Genomic DNA, 15,876 nt, shown 5'->3' on the forward strand with positions numbered 1-15,876 from the left:
CTCAAGAAAGAGATATTGTGGAGAGTTCTCTAAAAACACCCACTCAATGTGCAGTGGCAGTCAAAAGAGTGAACAGAATGTTAGGAATCATTAAGAAAGGGGTAGATAATAAGACAGAAAATATCATGTTGCCTCTATATAAATCCATGGTACACCCACATCTTGAATAATGTGTGCAGATGTGGTCGCCCCATCTCAAAAAAGATATATTGGACTTGGAAAAGGTTCAGAAAAGGGCAACAAAAATGATTAGGGGTATAGACCAGCTGCCGTATGAGGATTAATAAGACTGGGACTTTTCAGCTTGGAAAAGAAACGACAAAGGGGGATATGATAGAGGTCTATAAAATCGTGACTGGTGTGAAGAAAATAAATAAGGAAGTGTTATTTACTCCTTCTCATAACCCAAGAACTAGGGACCACCAAATGAAATTAACAGGCAGTAGGTTTAAAGCAAACAAAAGGAAGTATTTTTTCCACACAACACACTGTCAACCTGTGGAACTCCTTGCCAGAGGATGCTGTGAAGGCCAAGACTATAACAGGGTTCAAAAAATAACTAGATAAATTCATGGAGGATAGGTCCATTAATGGCTATTAGCCAGGATGGGCATGGATGGTATCCCTATCTTCTGTTTGCCAGAAGCTGGGAATGGGCAACAGGGAATGGATCACTTGATGATTACCTGTTCTGTTCATTCCCTCTGGGGCACCTGGCATTGGCCACTGTTGGAAGACAGGATACTGGGCTAGATGGACCTTTGGTCTGACCCACTATGGCCGTTCTTATGTTAAAACATTAAGTCTTTTTCAAGGTGATTCTCCCTTCTTTCAGTTGTTTTTTAGACAGTGAATCATAAGTGCCATTTATTGCCTTATGAAGCATAACTACAATTTGTCATTTTGGACTTTCAGTTTCAAATTCAGCTAACAGATTTCTGAATATGTTTGTCCATTTCTGCCATTTTGGAAAAAATCGCTCCTTCCTGATATTTACTAAATGCTGGAGAAGTAGCTAAAGCAAATGGCATGCTGTCTTCTTTCTCGCTCAGATTTTCCAAGTTATTTTTCACAATCTCTTTTACTACTTGATCTAGTAGTTGCCTTTATAATATTTGTGGTCAGACTTTTGACTAAGTTGCTGTTGTTTTTCCTTTTCAGTTATATATACACACATCTTTATTACAGCAGATTTTGAGCTGTTTTCCTATAAGTGCTTCCAATCAAAAAGCATTGTTACCTACATCAAAGATGGCTAGCACACACTTCCTGTTAGCATCCATTGGACTCAAACAAGATGACCACATCATAGTTGCTTTAGATATTCAGAAAACTATAAAAGTCATTTCACATTTGGTTCACTGATTTCATAGACTGGAAGGGACCTCGAGAGGTCATCTATTCCAGTCCTCGGCACTCAAGGTAGCAGTAAGTATTATCTAGACCATCCCTGACAGGTGTTTGTATAACCTACTCTTAAAAATCTCCAATGATGCAGATTCCACAACCTCCCTGGGCAATTTATTCCAGTGTTTAACCACCCTGACAGGAAATTTTTCCTAATCTCCAACCTAAACCACCCTTGCTGCAATTTAAGCCCATTTCTTCTTGTCCTATCTTCAGCGGTTAAGGAGAACAATTTTTCTCCCCTCCTAGTTGTAACAACCTTTTATGTACTTGAAAACTGTTATGTCCCCTCTCAGTCTTCTCTTCTCCAGACTAACCAAACCCAAGTTTTTCAATCTTCCCTCATAGGGCATGTTTTCTAGACCTTTAATCATTTTTGTTTCTCTTCTCTGGACTTTCTCCAATTTTCCACATCCTTTCTGAAATGTGGTGCCCAGAACTGGACATAATACTCCACGTGAGGCCTAATCAGCGTGAAGCAGAACAGTAGAACTACTTCTCATGTCTTGCTTACAACACTCCTGCTAATACATCTCAGAATTATGTTTGCTTGTTTTGTAACAGTGTTACACTGTTGACTCATATTTAGCTTGTGATCCAGTATGACCCCCAGATCCCTTTCTGCAGTACGCCTTCCTATGCAGTCATTTCCCATTTTGTATATCTGCAACTGATTGTTCCTTCCTAAGTGGAGTACTTTGCATTTGTTCTTACTGAATTTCATCCTATTTTCTTCAGAGCATCCAGATCAGTTTGAATTTTAATACTATTCTCCAAAGCACTTGCAACACCTCCCAGCTAGGTATTGTCTACAAACTTTATAAGTGTACTCTCTATGCCATTATCTAAATCATTGATGAAGATATTGAACAGAACCCAACCCAGAACTGATCCCTATGGGACCCCACTCAATATGCCCTTCCAGCTTGTCTGTGAACCACTGATAACTACTCTCTGGGAATGGTTTTCAACCAGTTATGCACCCACCTTATAGTAGCTCCATCTAGATCGTGTTTCCCTACAATATGAGCTATAAGATCAAGTGGAGGATATCAAAGTAACACATGGGATTATAAAACTTCCAAGCTTTTGTTGTTTTCCCTGGTTGTTTCTTTCCAATTTTGTTACTCTCAAAATGACTGGCGTGTAATAGATGTTGTGAGAGGCAATGGAAACCAGCAGGCTACCTCACCAGCTTGTGCCCAAAAGAACACTCTCCAGCCACAGGATTTCAGTTGCTTTCCTTCAGAGCTTCAGTTTTATTTCTTTAAATAAAACTGTTTAACACAAGTTCAACATCTCAATCATGTTTTTACCCCTGACCCAGGGTCTTCTGCAGGAGCCTGTCTATTCCCTGCAGTTCTTACATTCCATCCTAGCCTGCTCCCTGAAGGTTTCACTCCAGAAGCCATCTACCTGAGAGTCACATATGAAATGGGTTCTGTCCCCTGATCCAGGGACTCCTGCAGGAGCCTTACTATTCTCTGCATCTCTCACTAACAACTAATATACTTACTGGCTCTTATGAAGACCAGGTGATCTTCAAGATATCACCTGATCCCTGTCCTCACAGTATCCAGTGGGGTCTAAGACCAACTCCCTGTGATAGAGAATGTCTGAAAATTTGAACATATAGGGCCTGATCCAACTCCCAAAGACAAGTTAGTGGAAAGACTCCCATTGACTTTAATGGGAGCTGGCTCAGGCCTATATTTGGATAGTTAATACTTGCATGTGTTTGAGGATATAGTCAAGGAAAGGACATTTTTGTTTTTAAATGCCAAATTTTCCCCTGGGGATGTGCTCCTAGAGTCCATGGACGTCAAAGGGCATAGCACAGTCCTAAGCCTCAACAATTACTGTAAAATACTCAGTTTATGGAACATGAAGCTATTTCAATAGAACAAGAAGTAAAACATGAATTCCGAGTGAATGAAAAGGAGAAGGGTGGCAGGATTTTATGAACCCTAGGGGATTAGAGTTCTTCTGTCGATCAACCCTTTCAGCAAGAGTTAGACCCCTACTAAAAACTGCTAAGCAAATTCTGGTGGTTTATTGAGAAAGACATGGCATATTGAACTCCATCAAGATATGGAAAGGGGAGACGACTCTCTGCTCAGAGGGAACTGGAAGCAAGAATAGACAGACCCTGCAGCAAATACTAGGAACAGCCAGGCCTGGGGAATAAGCTTTGGCTGAAGTTTATGTTCTGTTATTATTTGAGTTACCAGTAAAGCCAAACAGCAGGAAAGGGGGTATATTTGACTTTACACAGCCTGGGTCGATTTTATTTGGAGCAAGGGGAGACCACCACTGTCCACATAGAGATTTGGAAAAGTACTCAGAGTAATGGTTGACATCCCTTCCACCAAGTTTCTACAAGCAGAAAATTCCATTGAAATCAATGGCACAGTGCTGATTTCCGCAAGCAGAGGGTCTGGCCCAGAATATATTGCCAAGGAGGTTTGCTGGGAATCACAGCATCCTGAGTAAAAGTCGCTCAGCACACTGTGTTCAGCTGATATCACTGCTCAGTAAAATGCTACAGTATTTATGGTAAATTAAATGGAGCTCAGAACAAAAAAAAGTAGTAAGCGATGCAAGTTTATGCAACTGCATCTACTGTATGTCACCTATTAATATATGGTTTTGAGGGTAATTTGACAGCAGCATATGAAATATGCTTTACATAAAGATAAATGGTCATAAAGGAAATGGAAATGAAAAGATCTGAAAACAGCAGTATTTGCCCTGGGCAAAAACATTGAGAAAAATCAAAATACAAAGGCAATTTAATAGGAAAGATTTAATATCAAAAGAGAATATGCTTTGGTGGTCTGTGCCCTTTAAAACAACACAGAAATAACCACAGTGGGCAAAATCGGGTAAATGTTACTGAGGCAGGATTTGGCAAAATTCCCAATGGCTTAAGAAAGCGATATAATTAAGGGTTCACAAATAACCAGCATGGAATGCTCCGGACTGCGGGCTGGCCTGTAGCATTTACAGACATCAAGTTAGTTGAGCTCTGCATAATATCCTGCAACTGGCCATGGTGGGGAGGGGATACAATAAGCCCTTTCCCTAGGTATCCACCAGTATGGCAGTTTCCCTTTTGCTTTTATAGCTCCTTCCCAGGGCAGATTCCTACTTGTAACTCCTTACAGGCTGTAAGTTAAGGGAATCACACACAGTCACACGGCTTTATTCAATAAACTACAAATAGATTTTTTTAAAAGACCTACTTACTTCGCAGGGCCTGGATGGGGAAAGTGCTATTGCTGCCAGCAGGGGGCAGTGAACACTTCTGGCAGACACACTCTTTCCCATTGAAAGTCACCCGGTCCCCAGGAGGAAAAGGCAGCCTGCAGCAGGAAAAATGAAAACATGACAAACATGACAAACAGAAACTTCTCACTTCCCTTACTGAAGTCAGATATCACTTTCCATACAGGAACTGATCATTTGGGGGTGGGGTGGGAGGAGGAGAGGGAGCTGTGTGTGTGTGTGTGTTACTTAGTCTTTTCATTCACGCATCCAATCATCAGTCACTGGGAGGCTAAAATATCAAAGGTAAGTAGCAAACTGGCAACTTCGATGCGTAAGTTAAAGCTACTCAGAGAAAACTTGCCAAAGACTGGAGAAAATACTCAAAAGCCAAGGCAAAGTCCAGTGTTGCCTGGAAACATGGTGACTGGTGACTGATAACCACCAATATCAGTCTTGGAATTGAGAGGGAGCTAGAATCATTTGTTTTTAATGAATACACCTCTACCTCGACATAACGCTGTCCTTGGGAGCCAAAAAATCTTACCGTGTTATACGTGAAACCGCGTTATATCGAACTTGCTTTGATCCACCGGAATACGCAGCCCCGCCCCCTCCCCCACCCCGGAGCACTGCTTTACCACATTATATCCGAATTCGTGTTATATTGGGGTAGAGGTGTATATACAAGTGTAATTGCTTTTGCAGAGACTATACCAGGCTGTTAAAATGTTGCAAGAGAACTATGAGTTTTCTTTTTCAAAAAAACTTTTGAAAAATATAATCCTGACCCGCTGTGATCATATCAAAATTCTCCGCTTAATCCATTTATTCAGAAATCAAATGCTTGCAAATACTCCTTGAAGGAAACATACCACAATTATAGAACTACATAAAGTTGCTTTTTCCATTGAACTAGAGCTCTCTTTACATTTAATTAAATGGTTCCACCTATTAACATCCTCTCAACTAAAAGGAGGCTATCCTTGTTAGATATTGCTTGTGCACAGAAACTAGAGAGGTTTGTTTGGGGAGGAAGAGCTGGGCAAATCATTTTATCCTGCAGGGAAGGATGAAGAGGGTTTATAACACATTTCTATCAGGATGAAATTCACCTCGTACAAGGCCTATGTACCACTAAATCCCAAATGAAACATCAAAATATGGCATAAGTGGGTATTAAGTGGTGCATTGGCATAATGCATACCTTCTGCCCAGTGGTGAATTCCATCTGAGAGGTGTATTTCACTGAAATATAATTAAGAAAATTCTGCATTATATTCACCACCACCCCAATTTTTTTTTCAAATTATGAAACATTATATAAAGGCTCTCGTTTGAGAGATTTTTTTTCCATATAAAGGCTTTATATAAACTCCTTGCTAAGTACAGTAGACAGATTCTTTTGCTCCCAGAGTAGTATAAAAAAAACCTTCTTGGGGGGGCAGGGAATATTTCTTACTATGTGTTTGTATAGTATGAATAATATAATGGGGCTATGATCTTAGCTGGGGTTCCTAAGACCTGCTGCAATACCAATATGAAATAATAAGAAAATATTGTAAACAGTGCATCTACTAGGAAGAGAAATCACTAGCCACATCTCCATGTTTTACATATAATGCAAAGGAATGACTAATAACGAAACAGGTGCCATCTTAATTGTAAAATGATGTACCTTAGTTTAATTCAAATACTGAGCTGCATTACCATTGTAAATGTGAAATCCACTATATAATTTTATTATTTTAATAAAATAGCAGACATTAAGGCCAGAAGTCAGAATGTTGATCATCTAATTAAATTTCCTGTAAAACGAAGATCAAAGAATTTCGCCCAGCATTTTCTGCATCAAGCTCACTAACTTCTAGTTGAGGTAGAGCATATTGTTTAGGAAGACATCCATGCTTGATTTATAGACTCTGAGCTAAGGAGAATTTATTACAGCCGTTGGTAATCTGCTCCAAATTAACCCCCCCACCCTTACAAACAAATAAAGATGACAGAACCTATTTTACAATTACACTAAAAATCTTCTGTCTTATTCTTGCATTCATATGAACAGCTACATTTTCTGGGCAAAATCATGGCCCCATTGGAGTCAATGGAAGCTTTGCCATTGACTTAAGGAGATGATAATTTCACACCATAAACAAAGCTAGATCATCCAACTGAACTTTCTGCTGGGGAATATCAGTAAAATGGCAGGTCTTTCTGAGTGGCATCAGCACCAGTTACAGTTATGGAGGTAGTAGCAGGCATTTATAACAAATAAACTGGTTTGAAAAATTCCTACTAAGAAACACTCCATATACATTCTAATTTAGTAAATATTTATAAACTTTCTAAAGTGCAGTAACTAATGACAGCAGTCTTCCTTTAAAGAAGGGTGAGGACAATCTCCAAAAGAAGTTTCATTCATTTCTTCAGAGCCAAAGGATGGTAGACAAGCAACGGGACTTCAAGGGTGGGGTTGAAAAGCAGGAAACAATGAAGTTCTGTAGGACTTTGACAAAGATACAGAAAGCCATTTTCTTTCCATTAAAAAAAAAAAGACCTTCAAAATTGTTTGAAAGTTGAGAGAAGACATAAAAAGGAGTTTGCAAATATATATAAAGGGCAAAAGGTGGGCAGCAAGGCCGTGATTCAGTAAGGCTCTTGCCTTCAATGGGACAAAACTCACTTGCTTAAATTGGGCATTTGCTTATGTACCTTGTTGAATTGGAGCCCAAATTTGATATCTGCCATCTTTGACAGTATACCTTTAATACCTGACTATCTTTTCTCTTTCACAAGCAACTAGGGCTCATGGATGTACAAGCCAGCAAACATGATAGTTCATGAGAAAGAGATAAAGGTCAGTTAGCAAGGTTTCAATTTTTGAGCTCTTTAGCTTGAAGTCCGGAACAGGTACAGAACTGTAGGTTATGCACAAATGCAGATATGCTTTTCTTGACAGTTCCACACAAACTCTTACCTACCAAATGCCTTTGGCTACAGGATTTAATTAGTTACTCACACTTAAGCATTCAGTGTGATTTCATGGTGGGGCAAGGGGCTAGAAGTATTTTTAAGACAATGATTCGTTCCATGCAACTCTCTGAGATGAGTTGCAGTGTCTTATTTTATCACTGTCACTTTCCTTACCAATGGATTTTGGTTTTAAAAAACTTCATGGGTTATTCTATTTTCCCCCTCAACACAAACTCAAGCATTGCTCAACGTACATTTCTGATGGAGGTTTAATAGTAAGTAAGACTCCAGGGGTCAAATCCTGTGCTGATTTATACCTTGTACAACCACACAGACATGAAAGCTGTTGCACAGGATGTAAGTCAGGGCAGAATTTGGCCCAGGGAATTGAATACTGGGGACGAATGAGGCAAACACTGCTTGCTACAGGCCTCTGTACTTTATTAAGTCCTAGACAGGCATATTGAAAGGAACTATGAGAACTCAGACAAGACGGCCTGACACAAGATGCACCAGGTATTCAGATATTCATAGATTATAACATCAGAAGGGACCAACATGATCATCTAGTCTGACCTCAGAATTAAAGGAGCCATAGTTCCCCCATTGGAAGGGCACTGCTAGTGTCTGGCACTGAAGCTGACCCCTAAGCATCAAGCCACTTGTGGCTGTGCATATTTAGCCATAGTACCTAGGGATACGCAGTTAATGCAAGTTACAGAGACTGTCAAGATGTTTGCTTCTCCCCAAGAGGCACAGCAAACAATAATATTTATTTCTTAGCATGCACCACATAAGTAGTTTATAGGGAAGCTTATTAAATATCTGGGTGTTTCACTACACACACCAAATACACAAGTCCTTTTCTTCATGAACTCCAGAAAAATCTTTATTTCAATAAGAAATACGGGCAATGCCCATACAAAAACTAATGGCCAGATTTTCCAAGAGTGCATCCAACAGTTTCTATGCAGACACCAAAATTAAGAGGCAAGATTTGTAAAAGTGCTCAGCAGCTGGGAGCTTCCTAAATGATTCAGTATGATTTGGGCACAATGAGCACTTTTTATGCTCCGGATAGCTTCAGTTTTGATGTCAAACCTCCGATGGTCTCTTGGTCCCATAAAAAAGAATTGGCTCTCAATGCTCCATCTCACAGCCCTGCCCCACAGCAATCTTTTGAATGGCTCCACTAAATCTCAGCCTTTAGTAGTACAGATAACATAGCTTTTACTATGGACTGTTAACAGTTTGATGCCCTGCCCCCTCCCCTCAGGAGAAATATCCTGGGAGCTTCTATGGGAAAAATGATGGGCCAGTGGTTAGGGCACTATCTTAGGACTTGGGTTCAAATCCCTGCTCCACCACAGACTTCCTGTGCAATCTTGAAAAATTCACTTAGCCTCCCTGTGCCTCAGTTCCCCATCTGTAAAATGGGGATAACAGTACTTCCCAAGCTCACATGGGTGGTTGAGAGAATAAATACCTTAAAAGATTGTAAAGTGCTTTGAGAGCTACTGATTAGAGCCAGATATATTTATCACAGCAGCCATAAAAATAAAGCTGCTCAGACACCATTGGAATTCAGTGGAATCCGTTCCTCTGCAAATGTTTGAATTTATTCTATTACTCTTCCATTCATTCCTAGTTATAGGCAATAACATCACCAGGGAATAGTTGGACCGAGCTATAAACAGCGCTGGGAGAGCAATAGCATAAGCCATAACTTTTTGCAGTCAAAGCAAATATGCAATTTAGAACCTGCATTTGTGTAATTAAGAGCCATGTGGTCAGAGCAAGATAGAAGGAAACGATGCAAGACATTAATTCCATTATACTGTATTTCATAGATTCATAGAAATGTAGGCCTGGAAGAGACCTTGAGAAGTCATCAATTCTAGTCCCCTGCATTATGGCAGGACCAAGTAAAAAAACCTGAGCCTGGAGGAACCCAAATCTACAACCTTTAAATGTTCTCTTAGCCCTAAAATGCCAATATACTACCTAGTGCGCTATTTCAGGTTTAATTCTCACTTTTCACATATGCAATATTTGTTACTTTATTTTATTCCACTCACCGAAGTACCAGCACTCCATGGTAGTGACATATTAATCCCAGTTGGATACCTCATGAAAGACTTGGTTTACTGACATGCCTGCTTTACAGAGAAGCCAAGTCTTATCAGTACAAAGGTGGGGAACAACAGATAATCCAGCCCCTGTTCTGGGACATCCAGTGACAAGATATTCCAATAGCAGCATTGTCAACAGGGCCAGAAAAAGTATATGACCAAATTTTTTGCCTGTTGCTTTTGGTTTTTCTTGCTCTAATTTACAACATCTGCTTTAGGACTAACAGATTTATTTGGGCATAAGCTTTCGTGGGTAAAAACCTCACTTCTTCAGATGCATTTCTAATGTAACAGGATGACATCTGAAGAAGTGAGGTTTTCACCCACGAAAGCTTATGCCCAAATAAATCTGTTAGTCTTTAAGGTGCCACCAAACTCCTTGTTGTTTTTGTAGATACAGACTAACACGGCTACCCCGATACTTAACAACTGCTTTGGTTTTCTGACTGCTTTCACTATTTGAGAGAAAGCACACTTCCACATCCCACCACTTGCTATTATAATCTTGTCTTTTCTGAAGCTGAGAAAGCTCTGTTGCAAGTGTCACTATTAGAAGTGTTGGTTCAAAAATCATTGATTTGCTATTCAATGTATTAACAATTAAAACAATATAATGTGTTACTTTAGCAGTTACAGAGAGCACAGATTATAAAGCTGTTTATTTGATGACTAATCCTGGAATGTGCTGAACACAACTTGTAGGAGTACAGAGTGCCCTCAAAATCAGACTTCTAAAAAAGAGATTTGATTTTCTGAAGGTAAAGATGACTTTAAAATCCTAGCCCTGAAACAACTTGTTTAATTTCTGAAAAATGATTCTACTTTCAGTCATTTTCTTTGACAGCAAAACCCATCTTTACTTGAATATACCATACGTATTGCCTACTTCATATTACTTTCACTGAGCTTTAGTACAAAACCAAATATTAATGAAGAACGTCTCATGCTGTTTTGATAAAGACACTCTTTCTTGCAGGAAGTATAAAGCATGCCTGGTTTGCAAAGACTGGGCCATATGGAGCAGTGCTGATTTACACCAGCTGAGGATCTGGCCTGGTATTTCTAATGTAACAGGATGACAGGGTTCTTCTGTTGACCCACACGATAAGCAGATGCTAGAACCTTGCTGGTGGAGGCTAATTGATTCCTGCTTGTAACATGGAGGGTTGAAGTGGATGGAGGCAATATGAGGTGGAATGCCATCCTAGGGGAAGAGACTACAGCAAGCTTGTGCTGTTGTTGAGACAGCAGCAGTTGGGAGGCTTGGCCGAATAAATGTTTTGCCTTGACTCCTAAAACATTTGGCGTTCTAGATGAAGAACTGAGGTTGACAGAATTTATTTGGGTGAAGTACTGTCGTGTAGGGATCTGAAGTTTTGAAGAGCAATTCAGCTTTTGTATGTCTGCATTTGACAGTAATCTGTGTGGCAGATTATATTTATGGTTTTCTTAGTGCCGTGGTTCAGTTTGCTTTGTTAGGGAGCAAGGAGTTAAGTAGTTTAACCATTGTAGAAGCTTATTCTGAACTTTCAGGGAATTGTTTCGGCCGGAACCGTAAACATCCAGACTGCAATAAAGGGCTAAATAATTTAGGTTTCAATTATAAAACCTAACGAAATCCTAATTGAGGAGTCAATCCTACTTCGTGAGAAATAATCTCAAGGAATTTTTCTTCTCTTAATTGACTCTGGGTCTGAATAACACTGGTGGCAAGAAGAAAGGCACCAGAAAGTTGGTATCTAGTAGGTTTGTTTATAGATGGAGCCATTAATGTAAGATCCATAAACCTGGAAATCCTGGATGCCCCATCATCTCAGGCATTGGCACCCTAACATCAGGCTTGTCTGGTTATGTGGACTTTCTCCTCAGACCCTACGCTACCAGCACTCCCAGCTATCTTCGAGATACTACTGACTTCCTGAGGAAACTACAATCCATCAGTGATCTTCCAGAAAACACCATCCTGGCCACTATGGACGTAGAAGCCCTCTACACCAATATTCCACACAAAGATGGACTACAAGCTATCAGGAACAGTATCCCCGATAATGTCACAGCTAACCTGGTGGCTGAACTCTGTGACTTTGTCCTCACCCACAACTATTTCACATTTGGGGACAATATATACCTTCAAGTCAGCGGCACTGCTATGGGTACCCGCATGGCCCCACAGTATGCCAACATTTTTATGGCGGACTTAGAACAACGCTTCCTTAGCTCTCGTCCCCTAACGCCCCTACTCTACTTGTGCTACATTGATGACATCTTCATCATCTGGACCCATGGAAAAGAAGCCCTTGAGGAATTCCACCATGATTTCAATAATTTCCATCCTACCATCAACCTCAGCCTAGATCAATCCACACAAGCGGTCCATTTCCTGGACACTACTGTGCTAATAAGCGATGGTCACATAAATACCACCCTGTACCGGAAACCTACTGACCGCTACACTTACCTACATGCCTCCAGCTTCCATCCAGGACACACCACACGATCCATTGTCTACAGCCAAGCTCTAAGATATAACCGCATTTGCTCCAATCCCTCAGATAGAGACAAGCACCTACAAGATCTCTATCAAGCATTCTTAAAACTACAATACCCACCTGCTGAAGTGAAAAAACAGATTGACAGAGCCAGACGAGTACCCAGAAGTCACCTCCTACAAGACAGGGCCAACAAAGAAAATAACAGAACACCACTAGCTGTCACCTTCAGCCCCCAACTAAAACCTCTCCAGCGCATCATTAGAGATCTACAACCTATCCTGAAAGATGATCCTTTACTCTCACAGATCTTGGGAGACAGACCTGTCCTTGCTTACAGACAACCCCCCAACCTAAAGCAAATACTCACCAGCAACCACACATCACTGAACAAAAACACTGACCCAGGAACCTATCCTTGTAACAAAGCCCGATGCCAACTCTGTCCACATATCTATTCAAGTGACACCATCATAGGGCCTAATCACATCAGCCATACCATCAGGGGCTCGTTCACCTGCACATCTACCAATGTGATATATGCCATCATGTGCCAGCAATGCCCCTCTGCCATGTACATTGGCCAAACCGGACAGTCTCTACGCAAAAGAATTAATGGACACAAATCTGACATCAGGAATCATAATACTCAAAAACCAGTGGGAGAACACTTTAACCTGTCTGGCCATTCTATGACAGACCTGCGGGTGGCTATCTTAAAACAGAAAAACTTCAAAAACAGACTCCAACGAGAGACTGCTGAGCTGGAATTGATATGCAAACTAGACACAATCAACTCAGGGCTAAATAGGGATTGGGAATGGCTGAGCCATTACAAACATTGAATCTATCTCCCCTTGTAAGTATTCTCACACTTGCTTCTTATCAAACTGTCTGTACTTGGCTACCTTGATTATCACTTCAAAAGTTTTTTTTCTCTTACTTAATTGGCCTCTCAGAGTTGGTAAGACAACTCCCACCTGTTCATGCTCTCTGTATGTGTGTATATATATCTCCTCGATATGTTTCACTCAATATGCATCCGAAGAAGTGGGTTGTAGCCCACGAAAGCTTATGCTCTAATAAATTTGTTAGTCTCTAAGGTGCCACAAGTACTCCTGTTCTTCTTGTGGATACAGACTAACACGGCTGCTACTCTGAAACCTGTCATTAATGTATGTGTAGACTGAGAAGGCTTAGGGCAAATGTGTGATATCCTCCATCCACCCTTTGAACTTGTAATTTGTGTTACTGATAATAGAGTGGAGATACTAATTTTTTCTTTCTAAGTTTTTCTGATGTTCTTTTTCTTTTTCCCTTTAGTCCTTTTTATTTACAGTCTCCAACAAGAATATGTTTTGGGATAAATGAGAAAAATCTAAAGAGACAGGATTCAATGGAACGAGGGTTTTAAGAGTGACTTCGCCTTAATCTGTCCGCTCAGTTATATCTGGGTTGATATTATTGCTTTTTGTTCTGGTTTTAATATAAGGCTCTCTCTGTTTTTATCTCATCAGTAAATGTTCATAATTAGTCGTAAAAAATAATATTGCATTTCCATTTACTTTGAATTGTTATTATAAAACTGTATTTCTTACAAGTTCTCACTAAAGTCTTAAACCATTGATATATAGGCATCTAGTTATTTGCACAAAAGGGAATCAAGCTACAGTTCAGTATCAGTCTTACTCTAGCACCCCCCCCCCACACACACACACACAAAAACCCCTTCAGTTACAGGGTTAGGTCCCAATCCTGCAAATACATGCATGTGAATAGTCCCATTGAACTCAATGGAACTCATGAGTGAAACTCACTACTGCGAAGAGGGCCAGCACTAGGCCTTTTTGCTACTTAAGTTCAACTGAACATCTATTTTGGAGGTTATGGTGGTACACAGACCAGTGCTTGCTCTCTGCACATAGGTATATGTAACGCCACGTTTTTAAAATTACTCCCATGTTTAAATGTGTGCATGATTGGGACTTCATTGTGTATTTTTGATTTCCATATTTTCTGAGAGTATTCATCTGCTTTTGTAAATACATTTTAATGTATTGATTTTCACAGTCTGTTAACTGTGTTTGCAGCAGAGTGACATTCTAGGGCAGTACAGTGGACACCAGAGAGGTCAGGCAGCAGTGGTGTCTGGGGAAAATAGGTCTGACTACAAAAGCAGCTGCAGATCCCCCGCACCTCAGCAAATGGGGAATAAGATATCTCAGAGTTGGACACGCTGTTTGTGGGACATGGAATTAGTGAACACTTAAAATTTTGGCTGCAATAATTAAGTAAGTAATTATTAAGTAGCACTAGTAAATGGCATAGAAAGGTTGAACTATTTCAGTTCAAAACCCCATAAATGTAAACGGTGGCAGAATGGTAGAACCAAATGAATAAGAGGGGCACCTCCTTGACAGCCTGGATGTTTTGCTTATGGGCCTCCCCATGGATTCCTGGCTTTTGTCTCTTTTGAAATATACTTTTTTATAGTGATAAAAATAAAATTTTTATTGGGAAAACATACCTGCAAAGAGCACACACAAAACAGGCCGGGTGGTAGGTTTTCCCCAGTGCTGAAACCACTTCCCCCTCAATGAATTCATCACAGCTGATGCACCGTGTGCCATAGAGTCTTTGATAGTCCAAAGTACAGATGTAGTCTCCCTGTCTCACAAAAAATCCTCCTTGAGCCAGGTCACATCCACAAGCTACATGGAGAGAAATGGCAAAGATTTAGAGGACTGAAAGAGTGGAGCTGTATCTATAATAAGATGAATCTTCAGTTACGATCAGCACATTTTTAAATATATATAGCAGATCTTCAAGCACAGGCATCTTAATATTTGGGGCTCCTGAACACAAGACACCCATGAGTCAGAAGGTTGCTACCCTTATGGTTTTCATCAGTGATCTACATTAATAAGCTTGTTTTATTCCATATAGAAAAACTAACATCACAGCAGAGAGCCTGAGGCCTGGTCTACACTACAGGGTTAGGTCGACGTAAGCTGCCTTGTGTTGACCGAACTGTGGAAGCAGGGCCGGCTTTAGGAAGTGCGGGGTCCCATAAAAACCGTTTTGAAGGGGCCCCCGGCAGGAATAAAAAAAAAAAAAAAAAACCACGTAAAAAAACACGCAGGGCTTGTACTCACCGGGCGGCGCTCTGAGTCTTCGGTGGCGGGTCCTTCACTTGCTCCGGGTCTTCGGCGGCACTGAAGGACCTGCCGCCGAAGTGCCGCCGAAGACCCGGAGCGAGTGAAGGACCCGCCGCCAAAGTGCCGCCGAAGACCCGGAGCGCCGCCGGGTGAGTAAAAATTAAAAAGGCGCCTCTAGCCAGGGAAGGGATTCTCGGCCACTTGCCCCCCACTCTGGGCAGCCCTGCCACTGGGTGCGGGGCCCTCTTAGGCGCGGGGCCCGATTCGGGGGAATTGGTGGAATTGGCCTAAAGCCGGCCCTGTGTGGAAGTGTCTTCACTTAAATTTGGCTCCTGCTAACATCAATGCCTCTCTACGCAATTTAGCATCACCACCTCCCCAAGCGGCGTTGAGTCATGGTAGGCCCTGCATTGTTTACGTCAACAGTTATTGACTTTCAGGAGACATCCC

General features: G+C 40.9%; 1 protein-coding gene across 11 annotated transcripts in view; it reads right to left on the reverse strand.

The window, feature by feature from the left end:
• The window catches only part of ABLIM2 (actin binding LIM protein family member 2), a 222,021-nt gene that overhangs the window by 130,156 nt on the left and 75,989 nt on the right, over nt 1–15,876 (reverse strand). For all 11 annotated transcript variants that reach the window (XM_024208347.1, XM_024208353.1, XM_024208355.1 and 8 more), the window contains 2 exons: nt 14,796–14,979; nt 4,657–4,772 (listed from right to left, as the gene is read on the reverse strand). In XM_024208347.1, the coding sequence (XP_024064115.1) occupies nt 4,657–4,772; nt 14,796–14,979 (300 nt within the window). The remainder of the gene's footprint in view (nt 1–4,656; nt 4,773–14,795; nt 14,980–15,876) is intronic.

Source organism: Terrapene carolina, unplaced genomic scaffold (genome assembly GCF_002925995.2).
Source record: "Terrapene carolina triunguis isolate 2854851 unplaced genomic scaffold, T_m_triunguis-2.0 Scaffold66, whole genome shotgun sequence".
Lineage (NCBI taxonomy): Eukaryota > Metazoa > Chordata > Testudines > Emydidae > Terrapene > Terrapene triunguis.